This window comes from Lithobates pipiens, unplaced genomic scaffold (genome assembly GCF_037356315.1).
Source record: "Lithobates pipiens isolate NorthernLeopardFrog02 unplaced genomic scaffold, aLitPip1_a1.2 Scaffold_22, whole genome shotgun sequence".
NCBI classification, from domain to species: domain Eukaryota; kingdom Metazoa; phylum Chordata; class Amphibia; order Anura; family Ranidae; genus Lithobates; species Lithobates pipiens.
The window spans coordinates 38,762,608-38,790,107 of NW_027507784.1; the positions used below are offsets into that span (position 1 = coordinate 38,762,608).

Genomic DNA, 27,500 nt, shown 5'->3' on the forward strand with positions numbered 1-27,500 from the left:
TATACCTGCTATCCCCCATTGCCTCCAGGTATGATTCTTCGCCACAGAGTGTGCACCCCATGCTGCAGTCATGTATCAATCTCTGGTTCCGGAGGAGTAGGCTGCAACAGAGGAAGAGTTACAGCCAGAATAAGCACCCAACAGACCTGAGGGAAGCCTCAGAACCCAGAGAGCAAAGGGTCAGATCAGGGGTAGGGAACCTATGGCTCTCAAGCCAGATGTGGCTCTTTTGTTGGCTGCATCTGGCTCTCCCCTCTCAATCTGCGGATTGCGTGGTGTGCCGATCCGTGGATTGCGCCCATAGGAAAGGCCGCAGCTTCGGCCTAGCTCTGGAGCTGCGGCCATCTTGGTACACCCGGCGGCGGCCTAGGTGAGCGGCGCGCTGACGTCACCATCGCCCGCCTCAACTGCTCGTGGATCTGCCTGCCTGTGTAGTGGTAAGCAAGCAGACAATCGTAGGGGAGATGTGGATATTACAGTGGGGGAGATGACATGGATATTACAGTTATAATTTAAATTAGTTGATTAATCAATTAAAAAAAAAAATTGTTTTAAACATATTGTATGGCTCTCGCAGAATTACATTTTAAAATATGTGGCGTCCATGGCTCTCTCAGCCAAAAAGGTTCCCTACCCCTGGGTTAGATGATGGATCTAGCTTACTTTGGAATCAATAGGTGATTCAAGAGAGACATGTTCTGAAGAAATTATTACCACTGAAAGGCCTCAAGCTACAGTACCAATGAGTTACACCTCATCAGTGGAGGGGGGGGGGGTAATGAAGCATCCCCAGCGGTCGCTTTAGGCTGCTCATCAGGACATTGCACCCCAGTGCAGACTGTTACTGCTTCCCTGGCATCGGACTTGAAGCAACAGCGAGAGGGAAGCCAAAGATGGACTGTAAAAACAAAACAAAAAATTCCCAGCTCAACTTACCAGCCAGTCTGCAACAAACTGTTGTCCTGTCTAATGGTTCATATTAAAAACAGGTGTTTAGTTAGCATGCATTTGCAAATACATGCATAAGCTGCAAAGGCCGTGACAAGGCATCCCAGTATTATCTGCAGTCCTAACTCTATACATTTTGAGAACCTCCATAGTAGGAGCACATATATAATAATGGATATATTGAGGGTAGGTATGCCTGAAGGGAGCCCACTCCTCCTTAAAGGCACGGGGCACACGGGACACCCAGGAAATAGCACAATGGCAGCAAAGGTGTTAGGACTGCAGATAATACTGGAGTACCTTGTCGCAGTCTCTGTAGCTTACGCATGTATTTGCAAATGTGTGCAAACGAAACCCCTGTTTTTAATGTGAACTGTTGGACAGGACAATTCGGTATGGTAGATTAATCTGGGAATTTTTATTTTCTGTTGTTTGACATGTGTCGCCCTTCCATGTGCTCCTTGCCATTAAGGCCAGTTATAGGATGGGGCAGTCGCCATTTGTTTGTACCGAGGATAGACTGCGATTGGCTGCAGCACAGCCTGCCTCTGCTAATGGGGGCTTAGCAGGTACCTGATTTGCCAAAGCCAGGAGGTTTAGGTTTGACCACTGCAGGCGGAGGAGTTTTAGCCATGCCCACTGTCCAATTGGTCAAGGGTAATCTCCAGGCTAAATATGCCAGAGCCCAGAGAAAGAGGAGGTAGTCTCCGCTCATGCTGCCAGAACTGCCTGCTGAATGCTGTATAATGCTGCCAGGAGCCCAGGAGGATACTGGGCGAAAGAGCTGCAGTGAGCTGCTTTGAGTTCCATGTGCCAGGAGCCCCCGACAGAGATATAGGCTTTGTGCTAGAGGGTTTTAGAGACTCATGTGGCAGTGCCATGTTGCCTGCAAGAGAGGCTGGGCTGAGGACTTTGCTGCTAAGAGCCATACTGCATCTGTGTTGAGTGGGATATAGAACCCCGAAGCTACCTGTGCTGCTTCTGTGCTATTGCTGTAGAGTGGGAGGTTGGCTTCTGTGCCCACCACTGTGTGGGACGGTTCAAGTATCCTGCCATTCTAGTTTTCTTGTTGTTCCAGTATTATGTTGCCTATATCCATTCAGAGGCTGCAATTTGTTCTAATTCACGATCGTCCTGAGCATCCTGAGCTACATTTCTTTAGTAAAAAATAACCCAAATCAGTGTATATTATTCAGTCTGTGTGAAAGTTATAGAGTACACAAACTATGGTATATTTTTTTGAAGATTCATCAATCTTTATGTAATGCCGGCCTAATCTAATTTCTTGAGGCCCAAAAATGCCAGGACAGTACAAATAACCCCCAAGTGCCCCCCCCCCTTTCGGAAAGTAGACAGTGCAAGGTATTTAGTAAGAGGCATGACGATTTTTTTTAAGGTTGTAATTTTTATAGCATTTTTTTTTTTAATGATTTTATTTTTTACATACTGTAACCAGAGCAGTACAGTGTTACCATAGGGGGTGATCAGGAGGTGATCAGGATTTTTTTTTTTACTCACTATGGTTGCTTATAACAGTGACTATCACTGTTATAAGCAACCATCGTCCAGTGTGTAATATTGTGACACTATGATTGGCCACAGCTATCACATGGTACAGATGCATTGTGACTTGCCCTGTCTGTATCATGTGATCACTGTGATAAATCAGAGATCAACACATTAGGCCACAATGATTGGATTTGAATGGAAGCCATTCTAAACATTCCAGGTGTATCCATGTCACTCGGGTCCAGGTATGGAGCAGATCATCACTTGTGCAGGGCATAGGAACCTAAGCAATCCAGTGATTCCTCTGGGGGGTAGTGCTACAAATGGGGGCTCGTCCGGGATGGCCTCTATCTATCTATCTATCTATCTATCTATCTATCTATCTATCTATCTATCTATCTAGCTATCTCTTTCTCTCTCTCTCTCTCTCTCTCTCTCTCTCTCTCTATCTATCTGTTATCTTTCTATTTGTCTCCAATCTATATATCTATCTGTTGTGAAATGTGTTTTCCTTGCTCCTCATGTCATCCCCTAGGCAATAATATGTTCTTTGTGTCACCTACCTCCGAAGTTGATGACGCAGGACACAGTGATAATCAGGATTCCGCCCACCAGCGCCACAATGCTCAGCAGTTTGGCCACTCGGCCCAGTCTCAGGGCTCCATCCACATCACCTTGCTGAAGGCTGTTGCGTGACTGTAAGAGATGAAAAAGAAGGGGATGAGTTCTGTAATGCATCCCGGTGGAGAATTTCATATTGATGGATAAATTGTTGGTGGAATATTCTTTTATGCCCAGGTCTCCCCTTATTTGTTAAAATGATCATCTGTTTGAAGGCTTTGTCACCACACTATCCAAGTTACCATCCCCAATCACTCAAACATCTACAATAATATGTGTTAGCAAATAAGTAAAAAGGAGAGCAGAGGAGTCTGTATCGGTTCCCCTGAGGACAGAGGGCCCCAGCTTGGAAGCTCCTCCACTTTACTGCATACTTAGCCTTCCTACTCAGTGATTCACCATTCCATCCTGACACATCTTCTCCAGTTCAACGAATGCTCTTCTCTCATCAATCTGGTGATCTGAGAACCCATTTTGCTTCACAGGTTGTTATGCAGAAGAGGGGTTCCCAGACACTCCTACTTGTGGGCTCAATGCTGTCTTCCATACACAGAGCCTTTAAGATCTATCATACAACCACCAGTCGGACCTGCCTTAAAAGATTACTTCTGATTGGCGATACATCAAACCAAAAAAAAGGAAGCTGTACAGCACAAATTCCAGAAATGGAGCCACCCACTTTTGATAAGAAAAAACAATCCTATGTGGGTGATCTCTGTATTGCCAAAGCTTTTATAAAAAAAAGTTGTAGCAGATTCCGACCTTTTTCTGCTCCGAAGAAATAGCTGTATGTTTCACTATATTCAGAATACCCATATTCCTGAATTGGAGGGTCAGCCTTCATTATAACCAGCTGAGCAAATCTCAGCATTCTAACGATGAAAGTTACGGGATCGGCATCCTTTTAGAAGTAGTTAACCCTTAGGGAGTATCTCAATACAAATAAAATTCCTATTGCAGAGGATACCTAAACGAATACTTGTATCTTAGTGCAGACTTCTGAGAAAATCAATTATCCAATCAGACTAACAGGAAATGACAATTTAGGGGGATTTGGTATACCAATGTACTACAGAACGCCTCAAGGCTGTCGTATTGCTTCGAATTTTTGAACATTTGAAGAATATGAGAGCGGCTTCTGTTGGAAATAAAAAAGGTGATTCTTGGAAACATTAAATTACGAAGTTACTTGTTTATAAATTTTATTTGCTATATTTTTTTTTTCATTTAAGTGGCGTTCTCCTTTAAGTTTAAGAGATAGGCCTCATGCACACTGGACGTTTTTACAGCAGCTATTCTTGGCTTCAGATGTTTTTTTTTTCCTACATTCAATAAACTCCCCATCATGTTATATTATGTGTCCATGCACACATAGGCTGTTATCAGCAGTTTTTGGCTGGGGCGTTTTTTGGCTTTAAAAAAAAAAAACAAGATTTGTGGTTTCTGAGAGGAGTTTTTCAGCTGTAAAAATGCTCTAACGTCAAAAAACACAGGTAAACGCTCAAAAACGCGGCTCATCAGCATTTTTTGACGTTTTTGATCCATTAAAAAATAAAAAATAAATGCTAACGTGGAAAAACGCTATTGCAAAATTGTTGAAAAACTGGCGTTTTATAAGATTTATAAAATCATTTTCATTTAATAAAAATAAATAAATAACATTTTAACGTCCAGTGGGCATGAGGCCTTAGGGTAAAGCATAACCAAAGTTTATTTATTTATTTATTTATTTTTCTCAAACCCTCTGAAATTGCAAATTAAAAATTGTGCACATACAGTAAATCTATGTTACATTTTATATTTTCCATATTTTATTATCATCCATATTACAAATCTGTTCCTTAAAAAATGTTTTTTTTCCGGTTTCCCCCTCAAAAATGGAAACTCAGCAGCTACAAATACTGTAGCTGCTGACTTTTAATATTAGGACACTAACCTGTCCAGCGATGTCTGCACCACAGCCAATGTTTCCAGTGGCTGTGGAGTGCTGCTGCCGCCATTGCCGGTAAGGGAACCCGGTAGTGAAGCCTTGCCTACTGCGCAAACGCAAAGCCTGCTGTACTCTCTTACTGGCCCGGCAGCAGGGGACGGAGGAGGGAGGAGGAGGGGGGTGGACTTCTGATGTAAGTGGGGACAGGGTACATGTCAAACACAGGTACCCGCTCCCCCTCCCCCCCACCCGAAAGGTGCCAAATGTGGGACCGGGGGGGGGACAGATAAGCAGAGGTTACACTTTTGGGTGGAACTCCGCTTTAATGGGAGGTGATAAAGTGAGGTGAGTTAATCATTCCTGCACAGAATGTCCTCTGTAGGAATTATCAGGCTCCTAAATGGTGGGACCATGGTTGGTCCAGATGGGACAGCATACCTCCCAACGTTTTGAGACACCTATCAGCAAAAGTATGCAGGCATAGGACACACCCCCTTACCACGCCCTCTTAAAGGAGACTTGTAAAAACAAAAACAAGATTGGTTAACCACTTTCAGACCGGACCATTTTGCTGGCTTAAGACCAGACCACTTTTTTTTAACTGACAATTGTGTGGTCATGTGACGTGGCTCCCAAACAAAATTCCCGTCCTTTTTTCCCACAAATAGAGCTTTATTTTGGTGGTATTTGATCACCCCTGCGGTTTTTATTTTTTGCGCTATAAACAATTTAGAAAAAAACACATAATTTTTTTACTTTTTGTTATAATAAATATCCCCCAAAAATATATAAAAAACATTTTTTTTCCCTCAGTTTAGGCCGATACGTATTCTTTAGTATAAAACATATTTTTGGTAAAAAAAATTGCAATTAGCGATTATTGATTGGTTTGCGCAAAAGTTATAGCGTTTACAAAATAGGCGATAGTTTTATGGCATTTTTATTAATATTTTTTTTTTACTAGTAATGGCGGCGATCAGCGATTTTTATTGTTACTGCGACATTGTGGCGGACACATCAGACATTTTTGACACATTTTTGGGACCATTGTCATTTATACAGCAATCAATGCTATACAAATGCATTGATTCCTGTGTAAATGACACTGGCAGTGAAGGGGTTAACCGGGGGTGGCAGTGTAGGGATTAAGTGTTCCTAGGGGCGTGTTACCAACTGTGGGGGGCTGGGCTTTGTGTTAGTGAACACTGATCTCTGCTCCAATCACATGGAGCAGAGATCAGCGTAACTTGTTGCTAGGCAGAACGGGGAGATGCTGATTACAAAGGCATCTCCCCGTTCAGCCGCCCCGTGAGACGATCGCGATGGCAGGGCGGCATTTCAAAATTAACGTACCTGTACACCAATATGCCTGCCAGTGTCATGCTGCCGACGTACATCGGTGTGCGCCGGTCGGGAACTGGTTAAATACACAAGTGCTTTTTTACCACTACTATTCCTATATATTAGCTTTTGGAATTTACAAATGCAGCCATTTAGAAATCAGATGAAAGGTTTAGTGCTGGAAAACACTTTTTGATAGATAAAAGGTGCATTTTATATACAACTATATGGATCAGACCAAAATGAGGGACAAATGAGGAGGAATGAGGGACATTGCTCCAAATCAGGGACAGTTCCTCCAAATCGGGGACAGTTGGGAGCTATGTGACAGTGACTTGGTCCGGATCTGGACTGCGGCCCACCATTTAGTGATGTTTGGTATATAGTGTGTACTTGTCTCAATCCAGAGCACTAAGTGACATTTCTGTCTCCTGCTTCTTTCCACTGATATAAGCATTGCCACTCTTCCGCACACATCAATCCAGCACCGGGTTTTGTCTCCTGTCCGAGTTGCTCGGGTTGCTGCCTATCAGCCCTGAACCTAGGTATTATTAAGCCTTTGCATCTGTGTGTTAAGCCCCATACACACTATCAGATTGTCTGCTGATTTTTTCCTTCAGGTTTACCAAAACCATGTAGTACAAGGGCCTGCCTGATTGCCTACACATTGAAACCCCTAAGGTTTGACCTCATATTATATGGTTTTGGTAAATCTGATGGAAAAAATCAGCAGACAATCTGATAGTGTGTATGGGGCTTTAGTGTTCGAGCAACATGCCTTTAGGTGGAAGCCGGACCCTTCTGTTCCTGTGGTGTTCACCGCCGTCTGAGTATTCCATATTCTGTGTGATACTTGATCCTGTCTTTGTTCTCCGTGTTTTCCCTCTAGCTGTGCAGTTATATTCCCTTTGGTTTCTGTCCGTGTATCCCTTCATTTCCTTTTGCTGTGTGTGCCTTTCTCAGCATTGTTCTTGTTGTTCGCCTGCAGTCCTTTCCATCTTGCTGAGTCTTTCTCTCTCTCTCTCTGCACCGTTGCTCAGGATCCTCCTGTTTCTCTTGCGCTTTATACTTGCTCCAATGGCCCCTGTTGGGTCAGTCAGGCGGTAGGTTGGGCTTATATTCATTTGCTATTCTCACACAACTGGGGGGGGGGGCTCTTTTTTTAAGCCTATTAGCAGCGCTGGTGCAAGGATTTATGACACCCTAGGCGAAACCTCATTTTGCCACCCCCATTGGCCCCGCCCCTGACTCCACCCAATGTGACAGAAGGTGCCGCTATACAGGAAGCATGGGCTTTGCTTCCTCTAGCGCTGGCTGCAGTGCTATGCTGCACCTCTAATTACACTACCGGCTGGACTGAGTTAGTTACATGGAGAGCATGCACATGTGGAGGGAGACCAGCGACCAGGCCCCCATAGACTGCAGTGCTCCCTAGGCGGCTGCCTAGTTTGCCTAGTGGTAGCACCGACCCTGCCTATCAGAGCCTCTGGCTCTAATCATTGCACTGAAGAAGAAGAGAGAAAGCCACAAGGACTTCAAATCCCTGGACCGGTAAAGCAGCGACCTGATGTCTCCTAGAGGGTAATCGCCGGCCTCAGGTACAGCAGGATCAGGGGGGATGGGGAGGGGTTCCAGTGTAAGTTCACATTACAGATTTTCTGTAAAGGTGAACTTACACTTTAAGGTTAGGTGGTAGGATAGGTTCAAGTGAAAGGATACACCGTAAGGGGCATATATATAAAGCAGTGAATATGACATTCACCAAACATTCACTGCAGGTGGTTCATATGTCTAATGCCGCGTACACACGATCGGACTATCCGGCAGACTTAGTCCGGAGGACAATCCGACGGACTTTGCAGCTGAGGTCCGGCGGATTTTCAAGCGAACGGACTTGGCCACACACGATCACTCCAAAAGTCAGACGGATTCGAACGTGATGACGTAGAATAAGGAAGTTCATAGCCAGTAGCCAATAACTTCCCTAGCGTCGGTTTTAGTCCACCGCATTTTGAAGCAAGTCTTATTTCTAAGTCTGCCGGACTTTTGGGAAGTAAAAGTCCACTGGAGCCCACACACGATCGAATTGCCCGGCCGTATATGCGGCATTGAATTTCACATTCCCTGCGTCAAATATGTGCCCCTAAGTTTTCAGGGACAGGCCATGGCTGCTGGTTACATGGAAACTCATTGGGAAATTCAATTAACCTTTGTGGCCTAATGTCCAGCGCTGGGTTTGAAGTGCTGTACTGTGAGGAGTTTCTCTAGAATCTGCTCTAGCGGATTACATAGAAATCTGATTAAAGTGCTTTCAGTGGATTTTCTCTTTGCAGAGTTTCTTGGAAAGCCTTGACCATTAACTGATCAATTTCACTTGATGCCTGAAATTGCTCTTTTTTTTAAGTTGCATTTACACATTTACAAATTGACAGTTTCTAGCTTTTTTTTTATTTTAATCACTTGAATATCTGGTTGAAAGAAAAAAAGATATATATTTAATACAGTATCTCACAAAAGTGAGTACACCCCTCACATTTTTGTAAATATTTTATTATCTTTTCTTTTCATGTGACAACACTGAAGAAATTACACTTTGCTACAATGTAAAGTAGTGAGTGTACAGCTTGTATAACAGTGTAAATTTGCTGTCCCCTCAAAATAACTCAACACACAGCCATTAATGTCTAAACCGCTGGCAACAAAAGTGAGTACACACCTAAGCAAAAATGTCCAAATTGGGCCCAATTAGTCATTTTTCCTGCCCGGTGTCATGTGACTTGTTAGTGTTACAAGGTCTCAAGTGTGAATGGGGAGCAGGTGTGTTAAATTTGGTGTTCTCGCTCTCACTCTCTCATACTGGTCACTGGAAGTTGAACATGGCAACTCATGGCAAAGAACTCTCTGAGGATCTGAAAAAAATAATTGTTGCTCTACATAAAGATGGTTTAGGCCAGTGCTGACGAACATTGATACCCCAGATGTTTTGGAACTACATTCCCCTTTATGTTCATGCACTCTGCAGTGTAGTTGAGCATATATATATATATATATATATATATATATATATATATATATATATATATATATATATATATATATTTTTTTTTTTTTTTTTTTTCTTTATCAGATATTCAAGTGATTAAAAAAAACGCTGGAAACCGTATATATACATATACATTATTATAATTATTATTATTTTATTTTTTTACACGCCTTTATTTCATGATTTCACATTTGGATGTACAACCAAACTATATACCAATCCTGGCTGCTGTATGGAGACTGTATGAGTCCTAGGATTGATGCATCCCACCGAGGATACTAGCTGCATGGAGTTTGTCTGGGTTCCAAGGCCGATTCCCACTAAGGATGCTTACCTGCAGGGAGTATTTATGGGTCCTGGGGCCCATAAAAGATATTAGTTGCAAGGGGTATGTATTTGTCCTGGATTTGATTCCTGCAAAGCTACATTGAGTTTGTATTTTTTTCTAGCCTTGTGTGAACTTGCTACCTCCTAATATGTGTTTTACTTAAATTCCAGTGAAGCTGATCGGAGTTTGTTGAATGTTGCTGGAGATGTCAGACTGTAAGCTCTGTTGGAGGATGGTGGTCCAATGCACTGTCCTGCTACAGTGCATTGGACCACCATCCTCCAAAAGAGCTTACAGTCTGAAATCTCCAGCAACATTCAACAAACTCCGATCAACTTCACTGGAATTTAAACAAGATATAGTTTATATTTATGAGTGAGTGACTTGTATAGTGCTACCTATGCGAACTGAATCGCCTAGGGGCGCTTTCTTGCCACCAGAGTCCATCTGTGGCTTTGTGCGGTCCTTTACCCTGTAAGGTCCCGACATGCTTACAAACACATACACATATTAAGGCCAATTTTTTAGACAAGGCTAATTAACCTACCAGCATGTCTTTGGAGTGTGGGAGGAAACCCATGCAGGCACAGGGAGAACATGCAAACTCCAGGCAGATGGTGTTGTGGTCAGGATTTGAACCAGCGACCCTATTGCTGCTAGGTGAGAGTGCTAACCACTACACCACTGTGCTTCCCTCTTTATCTCTTATAAGACAAGAATGTTCCTGATTTGGAAGGGTCTTACACCCCTGCAGACTATAAAAAAAAATGTGTTTAAGATTCTCTCTGCAAAAAGCGCAGAAAAGGAAAGTTTGCAGCTTCCCCGGATTCTTACTCGGCTTTCCTAACCTGCGCTAGAAGAAGTGCAACCGCTGCAATGTGAGTCTATATTGTCTCCCCCATCACTCTCATCCCATCTCTGCAATTCAAATAGTGGGCCATTTAATTAAAAATGGATTTCCTGCTAAAGTCGTTTTTGGAAACGATGGATATGGCGTTTTCCTCTGACAGCGGCCTTCCTTTGAAACCCAGTTGTGGCACTTGGCAGGCTGAGACCTGGCACGCCTGCTGTGCGTCTTCAGGCTGGGCCCCCGCCGCTTGTCACCAGCTGCGATCAGAGGGGATCCAGATCAGAATGACTGAGGGTATAGTCTGGCCCCCACCCAATCATGGGAAGGATGTATGCCATTTGATCTGCAGAGGGTATTGTGACTCCCCTACACACCCATTTCACCCAGTTAGGCTGCTGGATTTACCTTTTAGCGCATGGGTGCTCAACCTGGGGCCCTCTAGCTGTTGCGGAACTACAAGTCCCCTCTTCCTTGGGAATGCCAACGGCTTGGAATGCCTCATGGGACTTGTAGTTCCACAACAGCTGGAGGGCTGCAGGTTGAGTGCCCATGTTCAGCGTCTAAAGGTACAGGAAATTAAAGTGTATGCATAGACTTTTTTTTGGTTTTAGATGTGGGAAATTAATAGAACTCCTCAGTTTATTTATGTATTTTTTATTTTCTGCACTTCCTGCCTCAGCAATGCAACTGTGGAAAGGAAACTTAAACAATTGTCACCAGGAACAGGTGTCCCCATTGGAGCATTTACCTCCACCTCCTGTTTTGGTGACAAACAAAATTAGGATTTCCCTCAGTTTCTGTTTTAGTGACAATGGTCACCAGAACGCATAGAGGAGGTGAATGCATTGTATGCATGCATGGTCATGCATTGTATATGAGGATGTTTGCGAGAGGGTGGCCACATGGAAGCAAGGAATGAGGTAAGTACCTCTCCCTAGTACATATTACATACTCCCTATACTAACCCAACATTAGAGCCAACTATATAAGATCGGGGGGAAGGGGGTGCTACCAAAAGAGGATTTTCTTAGCTTTAAAGTGTTATTAAACCCAGGACCCTGCATTCACTATATCTGGTCTCCCACAGCACACAGAACATGGACATTATTTTAGTAAAAATAAACTGCTAAATACCTTTTCTCATCAGCGGTATATAGCAGTCTTGGAACTTCTATCAGTGTCTGGCTAAAGCTTGTAGGAGTAGGAGTTTTCATTCTCCTCTGACTGTCCTATGAGGCTGCAGGACCCCCGACCCTCTGTCTGGATAGTGCTGATTGGCTCTGTGCTGATCACATGTACCCTCCCAACAAAAAAAAAAAAAAAAAAAGACACTGCTGATTGGCCCTGTGCTGATCACATGCATCCTCCAAACAAAAAAACAGCGCTGATTGGCCCTGTGCTGATCACAGGCACCCCCCCCCCTCCAAAAAAAAAAAAAAAACTCTCTAGCAATACACACCAAACTGAGCATGTGCAGCTTGTCCCCTAGCCTCTGTTCTATCAGGAGATGAATTGGGGACAGTGAAAGGAGGGGTAGATCAGAGAAGACAAGATCAAACAGCCTTTACACAATGCAGAGGTTCCACAGTGAGTATAACAAGCATGCTTTACCGCGTATACAGACTGATTTTACTGTTGTGGGTTTAGTAACACTTTAAGTCAAACAATGCACACTGAAATGTACAGCTCCCCCCCCCCCCCCCCTCCAACACGCACAGCCTTCACAATTTTGATATCAGTCCTTCTCTTACCAGCGTCCACTTTATTTCTAATCACAGCGTACCCATATTTCCTTCTTCTCCCTATCTAATATAAAAATGTACATTATGAGTCATTGAGTAATGATTTATTAGCTCAGAGTTCCTCTGAATTTGCAGAAAGCGTTTTTGGTCACCTGATTATTATACAGGCAGTGCTGGGAACAAGGTCCTATTTAGAATTGGTAACTAATAAGCAAAGAATTAAAAAAAATAAAAAAGATAAAGGAAGATGAGAATGAAGGAGTTAATACAAATGAACTGGGATTCATTAAAGGTTAATAAGGGGCTAACATTTTGTTTAAACAAAAAAAAAGATTTTTTTTTATTTATATTTTTTTAGTTTGCACATTCATTTATTGTTTGCATTCATGTACATATACAATAATATATGAATGAAAGGTGCAATAGTAGATTTCAGATATTTTAATTTTAGTTATTTAATTTTAATTCATTTAATTAATTATTAATAATGATAAAAACACACACACACACACACATATATATATATATATATAGATATATATCTATATATATATATATATAGATATATAGATATATAGATATATACACATTTAATTTAGAATTATTAATTGGTTATTGTAATTTAGATTATTTAATTTTACTTATTTTAATTATGTAGTAATAATACATTATGCATACTTTAATAATAAAGAATTACATTTTAATTAAATTAATTCATTATGATTACAATTATATATACAGTGTGTGTATGTATATGATATATATATATATATATATATATATATATATATTTTCAACTTTAGTTATTCATTTCTTTCATAGATCAATGCAGAGCAGGACCCGAGCTATCAAGCTGACAGCGCAGTCCTCTAGATCAGCGTTTCTCAACTCCAGTCCTTAAGGCGCCCCCAACAGGTCATGTTTTCAGGCTCTCCATTATTTTGCACAGGTGATTTTATCAGTTTCACTGCCTTAGCAATTACCACGGCCATTTCATCTGAGGAAAATCTTGAAAACATGACCTGTTGTGGCACCTTGAGGACTGGATTTGAGAAACACTGCAGTCTAAATTACATAGGGGAGAGCTCTGATAATACGCAAGATTGCGCTTTCAACCTTTTTTTGGGGGGGTTAATTCTCCTTTAACCACTTGCAGACCGGACCATTTTGCTGGTCAAAGACCAGACCACTTTTTGCGATTCGGCACTGCGTCGCTTTAACTGACAATTGCGCGGTCGTGCGACGTGGCTCCCAAACAAAATTGACGTCCTTTTTTTCCCACAAATAGAGCTTTCTTTTGGTGGTATTTGATCACCTCTGCGATTTTTATTTTTTGCGCTATAAACAAAAATAGAGCGACAATTTTGAAAAAAACGCATTATTTTTTACTTTTTGTTATAATAAATATCCCCCAAAAATATATAAAAAAACATTTTTTTCCCTCAGTTTAGGCCGATACGTATTCTTCTACATATTTTTGGTAAAAAAAATCGCAATAAGCGATTATTGATTGGTTTGCGCAAAAGTTATAGCGTTTACAAAATAGGGATAGTTTTATAGCATTTTTATTAATAATTTTTTATTATTTTTTTTTTACTAGTAATGGCGGCGATCTGCGATTTTTATTGTGACTGCGACATTGTGGGGGACCCATCGGACATTTTTGACACATTTTTGGGACCATTGTCATTTATACAGTAATCACTGCTATATAAATGCAGTGATTCCTGTGTAAATGACACTGGCAGTGAAAGGGTTAACCAGTGGGTGGCAGTGTAGGGGTTAAGTGTTCCTAAGGGTGTGTTACTAACTGTGGGGGGGTTGGGCTTTCATTTAGTGTACACTGATCTCTGCTCCAATCACATGGAGCAGAGATCAGTGTCACTAGTTGCTAGGCAGAATGGAGAAATGTTGTTTATACAGCATTTCCTCCATTCGGCTGCTCCGTGAGACGATCGCGGGGATGCCCGCGGCGATCGAGTCCGCGGGTCCCGCGACCGGACTCACGGGGGTCCCGACCAGCGCGGGAGCGCGCCGCCGGCGGCGCGCTCCCGATGCCAGGGCGGCATCGAATATTGGACGTACCTGTACGCCAATATGCCTGCCCGTGCCATTCTGTCGACGTACATCGTCGTGCGCTGGTCGGGAAGTGGTTAAGGGGGTGTGGCAGGGGGGCATGTCCCATGCCTACATACCTTTCCTATTAGGTCTCCCTCACACACACATAGTAGGGCCAATGTAGACAGGAGCCAATTAACCTACCAGTATGTCTTTGGAGTGTGGGAGGAAACCGCAGTTTGCTCCTTTTTTCTGTTACCATTGAATTGTTACCATTGTTACATCTTTTAACAGAGCGCATGCGTGGGTCAGGCAGGGAAGATTTTGACGTGTAGTTGTGTAGTCGCAATCTCGCTAAATTGGGGAAAGGTGCTATATGTAATATGAGGTCAAAACTTAACAATATTTTTAATTTGTATCCAATCAGGCAGGCCCTTGTACTGCATAGTTGATAGTATATCTAAAGGAGATTGTACAATGGCCATATACTAGTAGAATTTTGAACAAACATATAAAGATTTGTTTGAAAATTCTCAGTACATTCGATGACGTGTCACACTCACCAAGTAGTAAAAAATAATAATTTCACAGTGAAAGCTGCACTCACAAAATGTCCACATAAACATTATACATATTAATAATAATGAAAAACATGTTGCGCTATCAATATAAAGTGCATAAATTCAATCAAGCAAGAAATTCATATATATATCAAAACCTGTAAATACGAATGCGTTAAAAAAAAATCATAAATAATCCAGTAAAGTCCATCAGAAACAAAGAAGAAGAGATGTGCTCTTGTGCAAAAAGTTCCTCCAGGGAGGAGCTACATCAGTGACTTTATCACACCCCCTGGGGACGGTGTCTGCATGTGATTGATTGTTTTATATGCGATTTTACTCCTGCCTTCTTGTAAGTAGTTTTAACCTTCATTAAAGTATAAGTTCACCTTTACAGAGGACCTGTGTAAGTTCACCTTACAGATTTTTCTTTAAAGGTGAACTTACCCTTTAAAAAGCCTGGACTTTTAGTTACTACACTATAGCCTCGTACACACGATCCGAATCTCCGATGGGGATTGTGTGATGACAGGCTGTTGGTGGTAAATTCGACCGTATGTATGCTCCATCAGACAATTGTTGTCCGATTTTCCGCAGACAAATGTTGGCTAGCATGTTTTAAAATTTTCCGTGGACAAATGTGCGTTGTCGGATTTTCCGAGCGCGTGTACACAAGTCCGTCGCACAAAAGTATAATCACGCATGCCCGGAAGCGAGGACGAGCCGGAAGCTAGCATTCATAATGGAAAATTTACATTCGTAACGTGGAAAATTATGAAATCTGGAAATTCAGCGCACAATTTTCTACTTCTTTAATAGGATAATAATGAAGCTGTGTTGCTGGTGATACTGATGGAGTTATTGCAAACTAAATTTCAAAGGCTTTTTCTCTAGTGATTTCAAGAATAATATTATTATGCTTTTTTTTTTTTTTTTTTTTGGGCCAATTACCACAACGCCATTATCCCGTAGTTTTTAAGATCAAAGATACAGCTATGTTGTGTCCCTTGTCAATTTTACATTGTATTTTTTTTAAACTGTAACTGCCGACTCCCAAACTATCATTTGAAGTAAAACACATAGCCAAGTATTATTTTTTTTATTGTGTTTTAAAAAAAAGAAAACAAATAAAATTAGACGTGCTATCTGCCAATAGAACTTAATCAAAAAGTGCATACTATGCATCCAAAAATATAGAAAATATACCAAATCAAATCATTATTATTCAACCAAAAAAATAAAATAAAAGCCTCATGCATGTGTCCTCCTTCTTAATGCAATGCCAAGAGTTGGTGAAAGCAGGGGTCCGTCATCGGGAGATAATTCCGAAAATCATCCGGATTATTCTCCTGGAGCTCCCGCAGCAAAGCCATATGACATAATTGGTCACCATTAATAAAGCAACCAATTTTTTGTCCAGGAAATCCTCCTCCTCCTGTTCCTGGACTGGACTTGGGTCAAAGCAATAACTCCAAGGCCAATAATAAATAACACATTATCTCCTCCGATTCCGCAACATGTCTGGTTGACGAACGGCCGGTCACAAAAACGAATGCTGATTTGACCCCCACTAACAATTAGAAAACTGAACAAAGGTCCTCAAAATTAACAAAATTCTACCGGTGTATGGCCAGACTAGCCCGTAGTGTTGGGGGTTCGGGAATTTTCACCAATGGCGTGGTTACACTTTATAAGAGGAACTTCATCCATTTTTGTTAAATAATTAAAAGCCAGCAGCTACAAATATTGTTGTAGAAATCAGAGTCCAGCCCTGACTTCCCACAGCCGATTCTTTTCACCGCCGCAGGTCCCCGTCATTATACTGCGGCAGGTCAGCACGATCCTGCCAGCCGTCGTAGCTGTACGTCGGCTCCTTTAAGCGGGATAGCAGGCGCCCGCTGCACTGTGGGGGTGCCGATGCTCGGGGTCGACGGTCACGATGACAGACGCCCACGAGCGATCGCGGGCAAGAGAGGCAGAACAGGGACGTGTGAGGAGAGACAGATCGTGAATTCCTAATAGCTAGGAGTAATGATCTGTCATCTCCTCTAGGTCAGTTACAGTTAGAAACACACACAGGGAACACACTTAACCCCTTCCCTGCCAGTGACATTTTTAATGTGAACGCTGTATATGCCAATGGTCCCAAAAATGTGTCAAAAGTGTCCGATGTGTCCGCCATAATGTCACAGTCCCAATAAAAATCGCAGATCGCCGCCATTACTAGTAAAAACAAAAATAATTATAAAAATGCTATAAATCTGTCCCCTATTTTGTAGACGCTATAACTTTTGCGCAAACCAATCAATATACGCTTATTGTGATTTTTTTATTACTAAAAATATGTAGAAGAATACGTATCGGCCTAAACTGAGAAAATTTACTTTTTTTTTTTTTATAAATGGGGATATTTATTATAGCAAAAAGTACAACATATTTATATATAAAAAATATAAAATGTCGTTCTTTTTTTGTTTATAGCGCAAAAAATAAAAACTGCAGAGGCGATCAAATACCACCAAAAGAAAGCTGTATTTGTGGGAAAAAAGGACGTCATTTTTTTTTCTGTACAACGTCACAAGACCGTGCAATTGTCAATTAAAGTGACGCAGTGCCGAATCTCAAAAAATGGCCTGGTCATTCAGCAGCCAAATCTTCCGGGGGCTGAAGTGCTTAAGATTCAAATGGTACGCAGGTTGGGTGTTACAGGGAAGACTTACGTACACATAGACCCATAATCAATTTTTCTGCACGTGTGACATCATGCCTCACTGAAATCTTTTTAAAGCACATCGTTTTCTCTTTAAACTTGTTGCAATGGAGGTTATTTACGAAAGGCAAATCCACTTTGCACTACAAGTGCACTTGGAAGTGCAGTCGCTATAAATCTAAGGGGTAGATCTGAAATGAGGGGAAGCTCTGCAGATTTTATCCAATCATGTGCAAGCTAAAGTGCTGTTTTTTGTTTTCCTTCCATGTCCCCCTCAGATCTACAACGACTTTACTTCCAAGTGCACTTGCAGTCCAAAGTGGATTTGCCTTTAGTAAATAACCTCCAATGTTTCTAAACCGTACGCATTATACGAAAATCGGATGGAAAAAGTTGTACGACGAACTGTCTGCCAATTTTTGGATCGTTAGTACGGTGCTTTTGACAGCCGATTTTGCTTTTTCTGTAGACAAAAGCTGGATGTGCAGACTATAACATTTTTGGCGGATGTGAACTCAACGTCCGATTTTCGTTTTCGTATGAAGAAAATCGCAAGCGCAAGACTACTATTGGGTGTCATGCTGTGTACATGATGGGGGAGGAGGGTAGCAGCTGGGGCAGGAGCCTCTCCAGCCTCTGCATCACCCGTCCATCTCCTGCACTTTATAGCACTGAGCTGTCAAACTAATAACTCGGTCCACCTTCATTTCTATCATCACTTTACTTTTTTTTTTTTTTTTTCTATCCTTTGTAGATAAACTTAATTAAATTTGCAGTTCTTTGTGTTTGCAGAGGCAGATGCTTTGTGTTTGTAGAGGCAGAGGCTTTGTGTTTGTTTCAAATCACAGAATAAATTTTTTTTTATTAACCCTAAAATTGGTATTTGAAAATTTAGTAAATAGTTTTTATTAACTGCAATAAGGACAGCTAAGATAGAACATGAAAGACACATAGCGGAGGAGAGAAAACAAAATCCCAAGAAATTCTTTAAGTATATAAGCAGTAAAAAAGGGAGGACAGACCATATTGGCCCTATAAAGAATGAGGAAGGACATCTGGCTACAAAGGATGGGGAGATGGCGAAGGTATTGAATTTATTCTTCTCTTCAGTCTTCACGAGGGAATCGGGGGGCTTCAGTAACCAAAACTGCAGTGTTTATCCTCAGGACACATCACAGGAAGCACCTCCATGGTTAACAGAGGACAGAATTAAAATTAGACTTGGGAAACTTAACATTACTAAATCACCGGGACCAGATGGCTTGCACCCGAGGGTACTTGGGGAACTCAGTCAAGTAATTGACGAATATTGTTCCTAATTTTCACTGACAGTTTACTGACTGGAATGATACCAGCTGATTGGAGAAAAGACAATGTAACACCAATATTTAAAATGGCCCAAAATACATCTCTGGGAATTACAGAGCAGTTAGCCTAACATCAATAGTATGCAAGCTCTTATGCCGCGTACACACAATGGGACTTTTTGACACAAAGGTTTCCGACGGAACAAATCCGTCAGACAATTCGATTGTGTGTGGGCTCCATCGGACCTTTGCTTGCCAAAAATCTTTAGAAATAGAACATGTTTTAAATTTTTCCCGTTCGTCTGTATGCTGGTCCAACGGACCAAATACGATGCAAGGGCAGTTACAGAACCTGCCTGTGAGAATGTTTCTTGCGCTGGTTCTCAGCTGCAGGGTACTGTACATCTCGCGCTCGCTGCAATAGGAAAAACACATTTTCCTATTGCAGCGAGAGAGCGGCGACAATGTCCCTTTTCGGTCTGGTATGGATTTTAGAGGGAAGCCCCTATGCTGAAGAAACGGCGTGAGGGTTCCCCCAAGGTCCATACCAGACCCTTATCCGAGTACGCAGCCTGGCCAGCCAGAAAAGGGGGTGGGGGTGAATGAGCGCCCCCCCCCCGAGCCGTACCAGGCCACATGCCCTCAACATGGGGGGGTGGGTGCTTTGGGTAAGGGGGGCGCACTGCGGGAGAAAAGAGGTTTAACATTAAACTACATAGAGGGTTCTTTACTGTAAGAGAGGCAAGGATGTGGAAATCCCTTTCACAGGCGATGGCCCCATGCAGAACATCGATAGTTTCAAGGAACTATTAGATAAGCACCTGAACGACCGCAATATACAGGGCTATACAATGTAACACTGACATATAATCACACACTGCTGCGCTATGTTGGATGTGGGGGAAATCCTTTCACTGCGCTATGGTGGATGGGAGAATCCTCGTGTTGTGCTATGGTAGAATCCTCCCACTGCGCTATGGTGGATGAGGGAATCCTGCCGCTGCCCTATGGTGGATGGGTAAATCCTCCCACTGTGCTATGGTGGATGGAGGAATCCTCCCGCTGCGCTATGGTAGATGGGGGAATCCTCCCGCTGCGCTATGGTGGATGTGGGGGAAATCCTTCGGCTGTGCTATGGTGGATGGGAGAATCCTCCCGTTGTGCTATGGTGGAATCCTCCCGCTGCGCTATGGTGGATGGGGGAATCCTCCTGCTGCACTATGTTGGATGCAGGGGGAAGGGAATCCTCTCACTGTGCTATGGTGGATGGGGGGAATCCTCCCGCTGCGCTATGGTAGATGGGGGAATCCCCCCGCTGTGCTATGGTGGATGGGGGAATCCTCCCGCTGTGCTATGGTAGATGGGGAATCCTCCCGCTGTGCTATGGTGGATGGGGGAATCCTCCCGCTGCACTATGGTGGATGGGAGAATCCTTCTGCTGCGTTATGGTGGATGGGAGAGAATCCTCCTGCTGCGTTATGGTGGATGGGAGAATCCTCCTGCTGCGTTATGGTGGATGGGAGAATCCTCCCGCTGTGCTATGGTGGATGGGGGAATCCTCCAGCTGCGCTATGGTGGATGGGGGAATCATCCCGCTGCGCTATGGTGGATGGAGAAATCCTCCCGCTGAACTATGGTGGATGTAGGGGGAAGGTAATCCTCCCACTGTGCTATGCTGGATGGGGGAATCCTCCCTCTGTGCTATGGTAGATGGGGGGAATCCTCCCCCTACACTATAGTGGATGGGGGAATCCTCCCGCTGCGCTATGGTGGATGAGGGAATCCTCCCGCTGTGCTATGGTAGATGGGGGAATCCTCCCGCTGCGCTATGGCGGATGAGGGAATCCTCCCGCCAAGCTATGGTTGATGGGGTAATCCTCCCGCTGCGCTATGGTGGATGAGTGAATCCTCCCGCTTCGCTATGGTGGATGGGAGAATCCTCCCGCTGTGCTATGGTGGATGAGGGAATCCTCCCACTGCGCTATGGTGGATGGGGAAATCCCCCTGCTGCGCTATGGTGGATGTGGATGGGGGAATCCTCCCGCTAAGCTATGGTTGATGGGGAAATCGTCCCACTGCGCCATGGTGGATGAGCGAATCCTCCCACTGAGCTATGGTTGATGGGGGAATCCTCCCGCTAAGCTATGGTGGATGAGTGAATCCTCCCACTAAGCTATGGTGGATGAGTGAATCCTCCCGCTGTGCTATGGTGGATGGGAGAATCCTCCCGCTGTGCTATGGTGGATGAGGGAACCCTCCCGCTGTGCTATGGTGGATGGGGGAATCCTCCCGCTGCGCTATGGTGGATGAGGGAATCCTCCCGCTGTGCTATGGTGGATGGGGGAATCCTCCCGCTGCGCTATGGTGGATGGGGAAATCCTCCCGCTGCGCAATGGTAGATGGGGGAATCCTCCCGCTGCGCTATGGTGGATGGGGGAATCCTCCCGCTGCGCTATGGTGGATGGGGGAATCCTCCCGCTGTGCTATGGTGAATGGGGTAATCCACCCGCTGAGCTATGCTGGATGGGGGAATCCTCCCGCTGCGCTATGGTAGATGGGGGAATCCTCCCGCTGTGCTATGGTGGATGGGGAAATCCCCCCACTGCGCTATGGTGGATGGGGGAATCCCCCCGCAGCGCTGTGGTGGATGTGGATGGGGGAATCCTCCCGCTAAGCTATGGTTGATAGGGGGGGATCCTCCCGCTGCGCTATGGTGGATGGGGGAATCCTCCCGCTGTTCTATGGTGGATGGGAGGATCCTCCTGCTGCGCTATGGTGGATGGGGGAAACCTCTCTCTGCACTATGGTTAATGGGGGAATCCTCCCGCTGCGCTATGGTGGATGTGGATGGGGGAATCCTCCCGCTGCGCTATGGTGGATGGGGGAATGCTCCCGCTGCGCTATGGTGGATGGGGGAATGCTCCCGCTGCGCTATGGTAGATGGGGGAATCCTCCCGCTGTGCTATTGTATTCTGCAAGTGGGGAGCCTTCTCTGCCAGCAGAATACAATGATCAACTGATTGTTCTGAAAAAATCCAACAGGCTGGTTGTATACAAGTCAGTTGATAGTCCCAATCCATGTATGGCTGGCATGTATTTTCAAATGTGGGCAAACTAAACTTCTGTTTTTTAACGCATACTGTTAAAAAAGACTAGAAGTTGAGCATGCATTGCCCTTCCATGTGCTCCTTGCTGCAAAGGCCAGTTATAGGTGAGGGCAGTGACCATTTGTTTATATGGCCGGCTTTAGCCCTGCTAGGAGGGGCTATTACTGGCATGATCTCCACGTAAGAAACCTTGCAACTAATTCAAAACCGATTAGCTGAAGAAAACTGTATGCAGTGGGGCATAATGCCAAACATACTGAAAAGTAGTTTCTGGGCTCACATATTCTTTAAATATTCAGGATTTTTTCCAAATAAATCTATTCTTAACTCAGATAAGTCCCTTCCATTGGTATTGACCTCTTCCAAGTCTCCATATTCCTCTTTTTTTTGCTGCTGTGACCTGGCACACTGTTAGAGAGTGGCTACATTCGTTCTCACTGTATGTAGGAACGTAGCCACCCTCTGTTGTTTGCTCCCGAGATGGACTATGGTCTATGGCAGGGGTCTCCAAACTTTATAAACAGGGGGCCAACTTCAGACTTTAAGGGGGCTGGACTGTGGCCTTTGGGAGTAGAAAAGGTCCTGACATCAGAGGAAAAAAACAATGCCCCATCTTTGGTGTCAGTGGGAGGCATTGTACCTCATTATTGGTGTCATTGGGCCCAATTTTTGATATAGTCGTGAGGAATTTTGCCCCCCTCAATGGTCTCGGGGGGGGCGGGGGAATTATGCCCCATTGTTGGTATCAGTGGATGAAATATTTCCCCAAGGGCCAGATAAAAAATGGGACCCATCTGGCCCCTGGGCCGCAGTTTGGAGACCACTGGTCTATGGGATGTGTAGTGTGCATAGAACAGTGCACATGACCGCAATTAACATGCACTGCTTGTTTCAAACAAAGGGAAGTGAGAGGGCAGAGGAGAGGTTCAGAAGCTCGTGGAGAACTTTAGAGGCATAAAATCCTTACAAGAAGGGTTTGGGTTAAGGAGTTAAGACATTATTTAGGGGAGCATTAAGGACACTCTGAGAAACTTTTAGTTCTTCAGTAGTATTAGATGGGGAAATGCAGAGGGAGGGAGCGCAAGCAAGAAAGCATAAAGCCACAATGCAAGCGGTGTAGGTCTAAATGGCTTGAGTCACGAATGGGTTATTATGGCCCAACCACTGCAGCTCTGCACTTAATGATAATTATTTTCAAACGCTCCCTTCCTGCAATGCACATAGCTAGAAGCCACATTTCACGGCGAGGCTTCCCTTCTCCGGCACGGCTGGTGCTGACTCATGGAACCTGCAGCAAAGTGTCCACTTTGAAAACAGCAACCAGCCAGATTCATAATTCTCCAACCATGGGTCAGAAGGATGAAATGTGATGGAGCACTGGAATCAATACCATTTTGTTTTTCCTTTTCTAAAATTTGAAAACGTTGGATTCATTTTAAAGCACCCACTGAGTTGTATATTTAAATATGGGCACATTTTAGATTCTATAACATATAGATAACGTGACATTCAATTGTGTAATTGTACATCATTTTTCATACGTGCTTGGTCAATCCCAACACTACACGTCTCATTATATACCCATATTATAATGCACAGCTCACTGCATCTTGTTCCATTATTATGTTATACTGCTGTCTTCTCGGTAACAGACAGGGGGCGCAAGTTCTCTCTCTCCCAAGTATGACTGTATTTGGCCCAGAGGCAACAAAAGTTGTGCTATGGTGCAGGATCAGTTCCAGCTATAGAGGATTATGGGAAAGAATGCAGAAGTAGCATCCATAATAGTTTCTGCAGCTTTGTTCTCCTGAAAGACAGCCATGTGTCTACATATTACCAGGTCAGTGGTATAGGCAATTATGGGAAACAGTGCAGAACGGACTGTTATGACAATTCAGCAGGTTTATCCTCATCATTAACATAGGAGTGATCTCCTGAAAAGCTGCAGTAAACTCTATCTTTGTAGATCAGGGTTGTCAGGGAAATAACATTATAGGTGACCTATACAAGGATTGTGCACTGCTAGTTGCCAAAGTACAGAAGATCCTGTCAGTGACAGAAGTAATTTTCTAAGGGCTAGAGTCATCAGGTGGCCAATCATCCCTTTTCTACCCTTCTGATGGTTTAATCGTATGACCTGTAAATTATTGCTATGCAAACACTATAAGAATGCACCAGTATGGACATATGGACAATAAACTATTATGATGGTGGTAAAAGCAAAAACAAATAAAAAATATTTAATTAAGCAAGAAAATGGATGACTTTGAGAAGTCTACAACAAAATGGAAGCTTGAGAACGTAATGGAACAATGAACAGATAAGGGGTCTATGGAAGTTGGATACATTGGATGAAGATGACCAAATGGACAGGTAAGAGGTCTGTGACATAACAAATGAAGGATCTATGACAAAATGGACATTTGGGGGTAAATGGACAACTAAGAGCTTCTTGACATTATGGACAAGTGAAGGGTTTATGACAAAATGGGCATTTAGGAGCCATAGGACAAAGTGCACAACTAAGAGGTCCTTGACAAGACAGACAAGTGTACTGTAGGGTCTGTGAAAAAATGAAAACATGGGATATTAATGACAAATTTGAATAATTGACTGGTCTTTGTGAAGACAGTATAGGGTTTATGACAAATGAACCCATGGGTGGTTGATGACAAAATGGACAAGAGAGAGAGAGGTCTATTACAAGATAGACCAGTGATGGGTTTATGACAAGATGGACAAAGTGGACACGTAGGAGGTCTATGACAAAACGTACATCTGACTTACCATTATGGAGTACACAAAGCCAACAATGTTCACCGGCCACATGGGGCAGAAGCACGACAAGATGGCAATAAGCAGATAGTCCCTTGGCTTTTCCGCTTCTGCGACACTAGCTGTGGCTGTAGACCCTTGTCGGCACAGACTTGGCCTGGGAGAATTAGACGCAGCTTGGGCTAGTCTTCCCTCTGAGCCAGTCAGGCTGGGGGCTCGGGGTCCTCCATTGGCAGCTGGCTGGGCTTTGAGGTCATTCAAAGAGGAGCATTTGGATTGGATGGTCACCGTTGCCTCTGCTTCTGCAGCACTAGTCTCTGGCACAGGCTCCGGCTCTTCCACCACCACCACGGTTGTGGAGCAGACAGGCTCTGTGGCCTCTGGAGTAGTCTGCCCCTCGGGTGGAGGTCCTGTGTCTGCAGGTGGTGTGGCCATGGGTATGGGCGCCAGCGGAAAGGTTTTAAGAAAAAGGTGGAGAAGGTTGCTGGGTGGTCAGCCCAGAAGAGAGATGCCAAAAAGGAAAGCAAGAGATGGGTCTGCCATAGGAGAAGAAATACGAGTATTATAAACAGGATAACTAAGATCAGGCAACAGTTATTAATAAGAACATTGCTGAAATATTCCTCTAATTATTTCCAGCCGGCAGAAGACGTAATTTCCATAAAAACATTCCCAAAGTTGACTCTGCAAATCTACATCCCAGTACCCCATATAACACCTCTGTAAGGCTCCATCTGTCATAATATACTGCCAAGATTCCTCCTGCAGTAAGTTTATAGATGTTAATGCATTCATATTACTTTCTATAGGATGGTCCTGCCTCACTGTAATGCTTATAAATAAACCTCATTCGCTTTGCTAATCCTATTACACCTTATAACACCTTTCCATAATGCCCCCATCAGTCCATATAAAGTTTTTTCATATCTCCCCCGTTACTTCAAACCCCTCCCACCTTCCCATAGTTCCTTGCAGAACTCAAAAAATAACCACTCCCTATAGTTCCTCCTATAACTCTTACTCATAACCCCTCCTTGCAGCTCCTCAAATAATTGTATAAAACTCCTCCCCATTCCTCCCCCTTTAACTCCATGTAACTCCTCCCCTGAGCTCCCCCTAAAACTCTATATAGCCCCCCCCCCCATATCTCTAATTACTCAATGTAAAGCTTCTCCTAGCTACTTCTATATGTTATATACACATCCCCATAACTCTATATAACTGCTCCCCATCACCCCCCCTGTAATTCCATATAATGTATTTCCATAGCTCCTCCTATAACTCTATATAACCCCACCCTGTACCTCCAACTATGCACCTTTGTAACTCTTCCCCATCACTCCTTCTATTATTCTATATGACTCCTCTTTGTAGATCTTCCTATAACTCTCTGTAACTCCTCCCCATAGTTCCTTCTATTACCCCAAATAACATCCCACATGCATCCCACAGCTCCTTATATAACGCCATATAGCTTCTCCTTTTATTCAGTATTATGTCTCCTCATATCCCCCATTACTTCATATAACTTCTCCCATCTCTCCCTCTTTAACTTCATATAACTTCTCTCCATAGCTCCTCCCATACCTCTATATAACCTGTACTGATAGCTCCTCCTCTAACCCTATGTAACTCCACCCCTTAGCTCCTCTAATAACTCTCCCCCATGACATCTTCATTATTTCATGTGATCTCTCCTTTTTTTTTTCCATTCCATAAATCTGGCCCTGTGATTTCATCTAATTCCTTCTCATAATGTATTTTAACTTTTCCCAATAACCCCTGCCTATTATATCTTAATACATCTCCATACGACATCATGTGACTCCTCCGTATAACTTCTTCTACAACTTCATTTTCATTAATATTATTTTATATAACTCCTCCTGTTTCATGTAGCCCCACCCATTAATCCTTATAACTGTCAGGGCTGGGTTCAGCCCTTCCTTCTCTGAGCTGGCCGCTCAGCTGTCGACTAACTGCCAGCTCCCATCTCTCCACAGTTACTCAGCTGTTGATGATCCTGCTCGTCAGTCCTGCCTATTTAAGCCGTTCGGTCCAGAGGATCTCTGCCTTCGCCTGTCAACATCACAGAAACTATCTCCTGCGATCCTTTTCAAGACTTGCTTTGCAAACATCCCCTCTGGCTCCAGATCCTGCTTGCTGTTCCACTACATTGATCCCTGACTTCTGGCTTGGCTGACTATGCGTTCTGACTACTGAAGTTTGGCTATGTTTTGACTACGTTTGTTCTTTTTACTTTTATTATTAAACAAGTGTGATTTAACTGTACTTCTGTCTCGGCCTGATTTCATGGTTTCTGACAATAACTCAGTCATATAACTTGTTCTACAATTTATTCTGCAACTACCATTATTCCATATAACCTGTTCTAATTGTCCACTTAACCCTTTGTATGTAACATTTCTACTTTAGCCCAAAAAAACTTTTCCCATTATTCCATACAAGTCCTAATAAACTATAACTCTTCCATTTACAATAACTTCCTATAACTCCTCCATATAACTTCTTTATCAACTTCATATAATTACTATTATTCCATGTACAGTAAATACTATTTGTAGTCCATATAACTCCTCCTACTTTTTCAATAAAACTCCTCCTATTATTCCATAGAACTCCTATTATTCTATAAAGTCTCCCTTATTAT

At 43.3% G+C, this 27,500-nt stretch overlaps 1 protein-coding gene across 2 annotated transcripts in view; it reads right to left on the reverse strand.

Moving 5' to 3' along the window:
- Nucleotides 1-27,500, reverse strand: part of PRRT2 (proline rich transmembrane protein 2) — a 59,325-nt gene that overhangs the window by 28,295 nt on the left and 3,530 nt on the right. For both annotated transcript variants that reach the window (XM_077447382.1, XM_077447381.1), the window contains exons 2-3: nucleotides 24,842-25,365; nucleotides 3,021-3,153 (exon numbers count right to left, since the gene is read on the reverse strand). In XM_077447382.1, coding sequence (XP_077303508.1) covers nucleotides 3,021-3,153; nucleotides 24,842-25,264 — 556 coding nt within the window. In that variant the 5' untranslated portion in view covers nucleotides 25,265-25,365. The remainder of the gene's footprint in view (nucleotides 1-3,020; nucleotides 3,154-24,841; nucleotides 25,366-27,500) is intronic.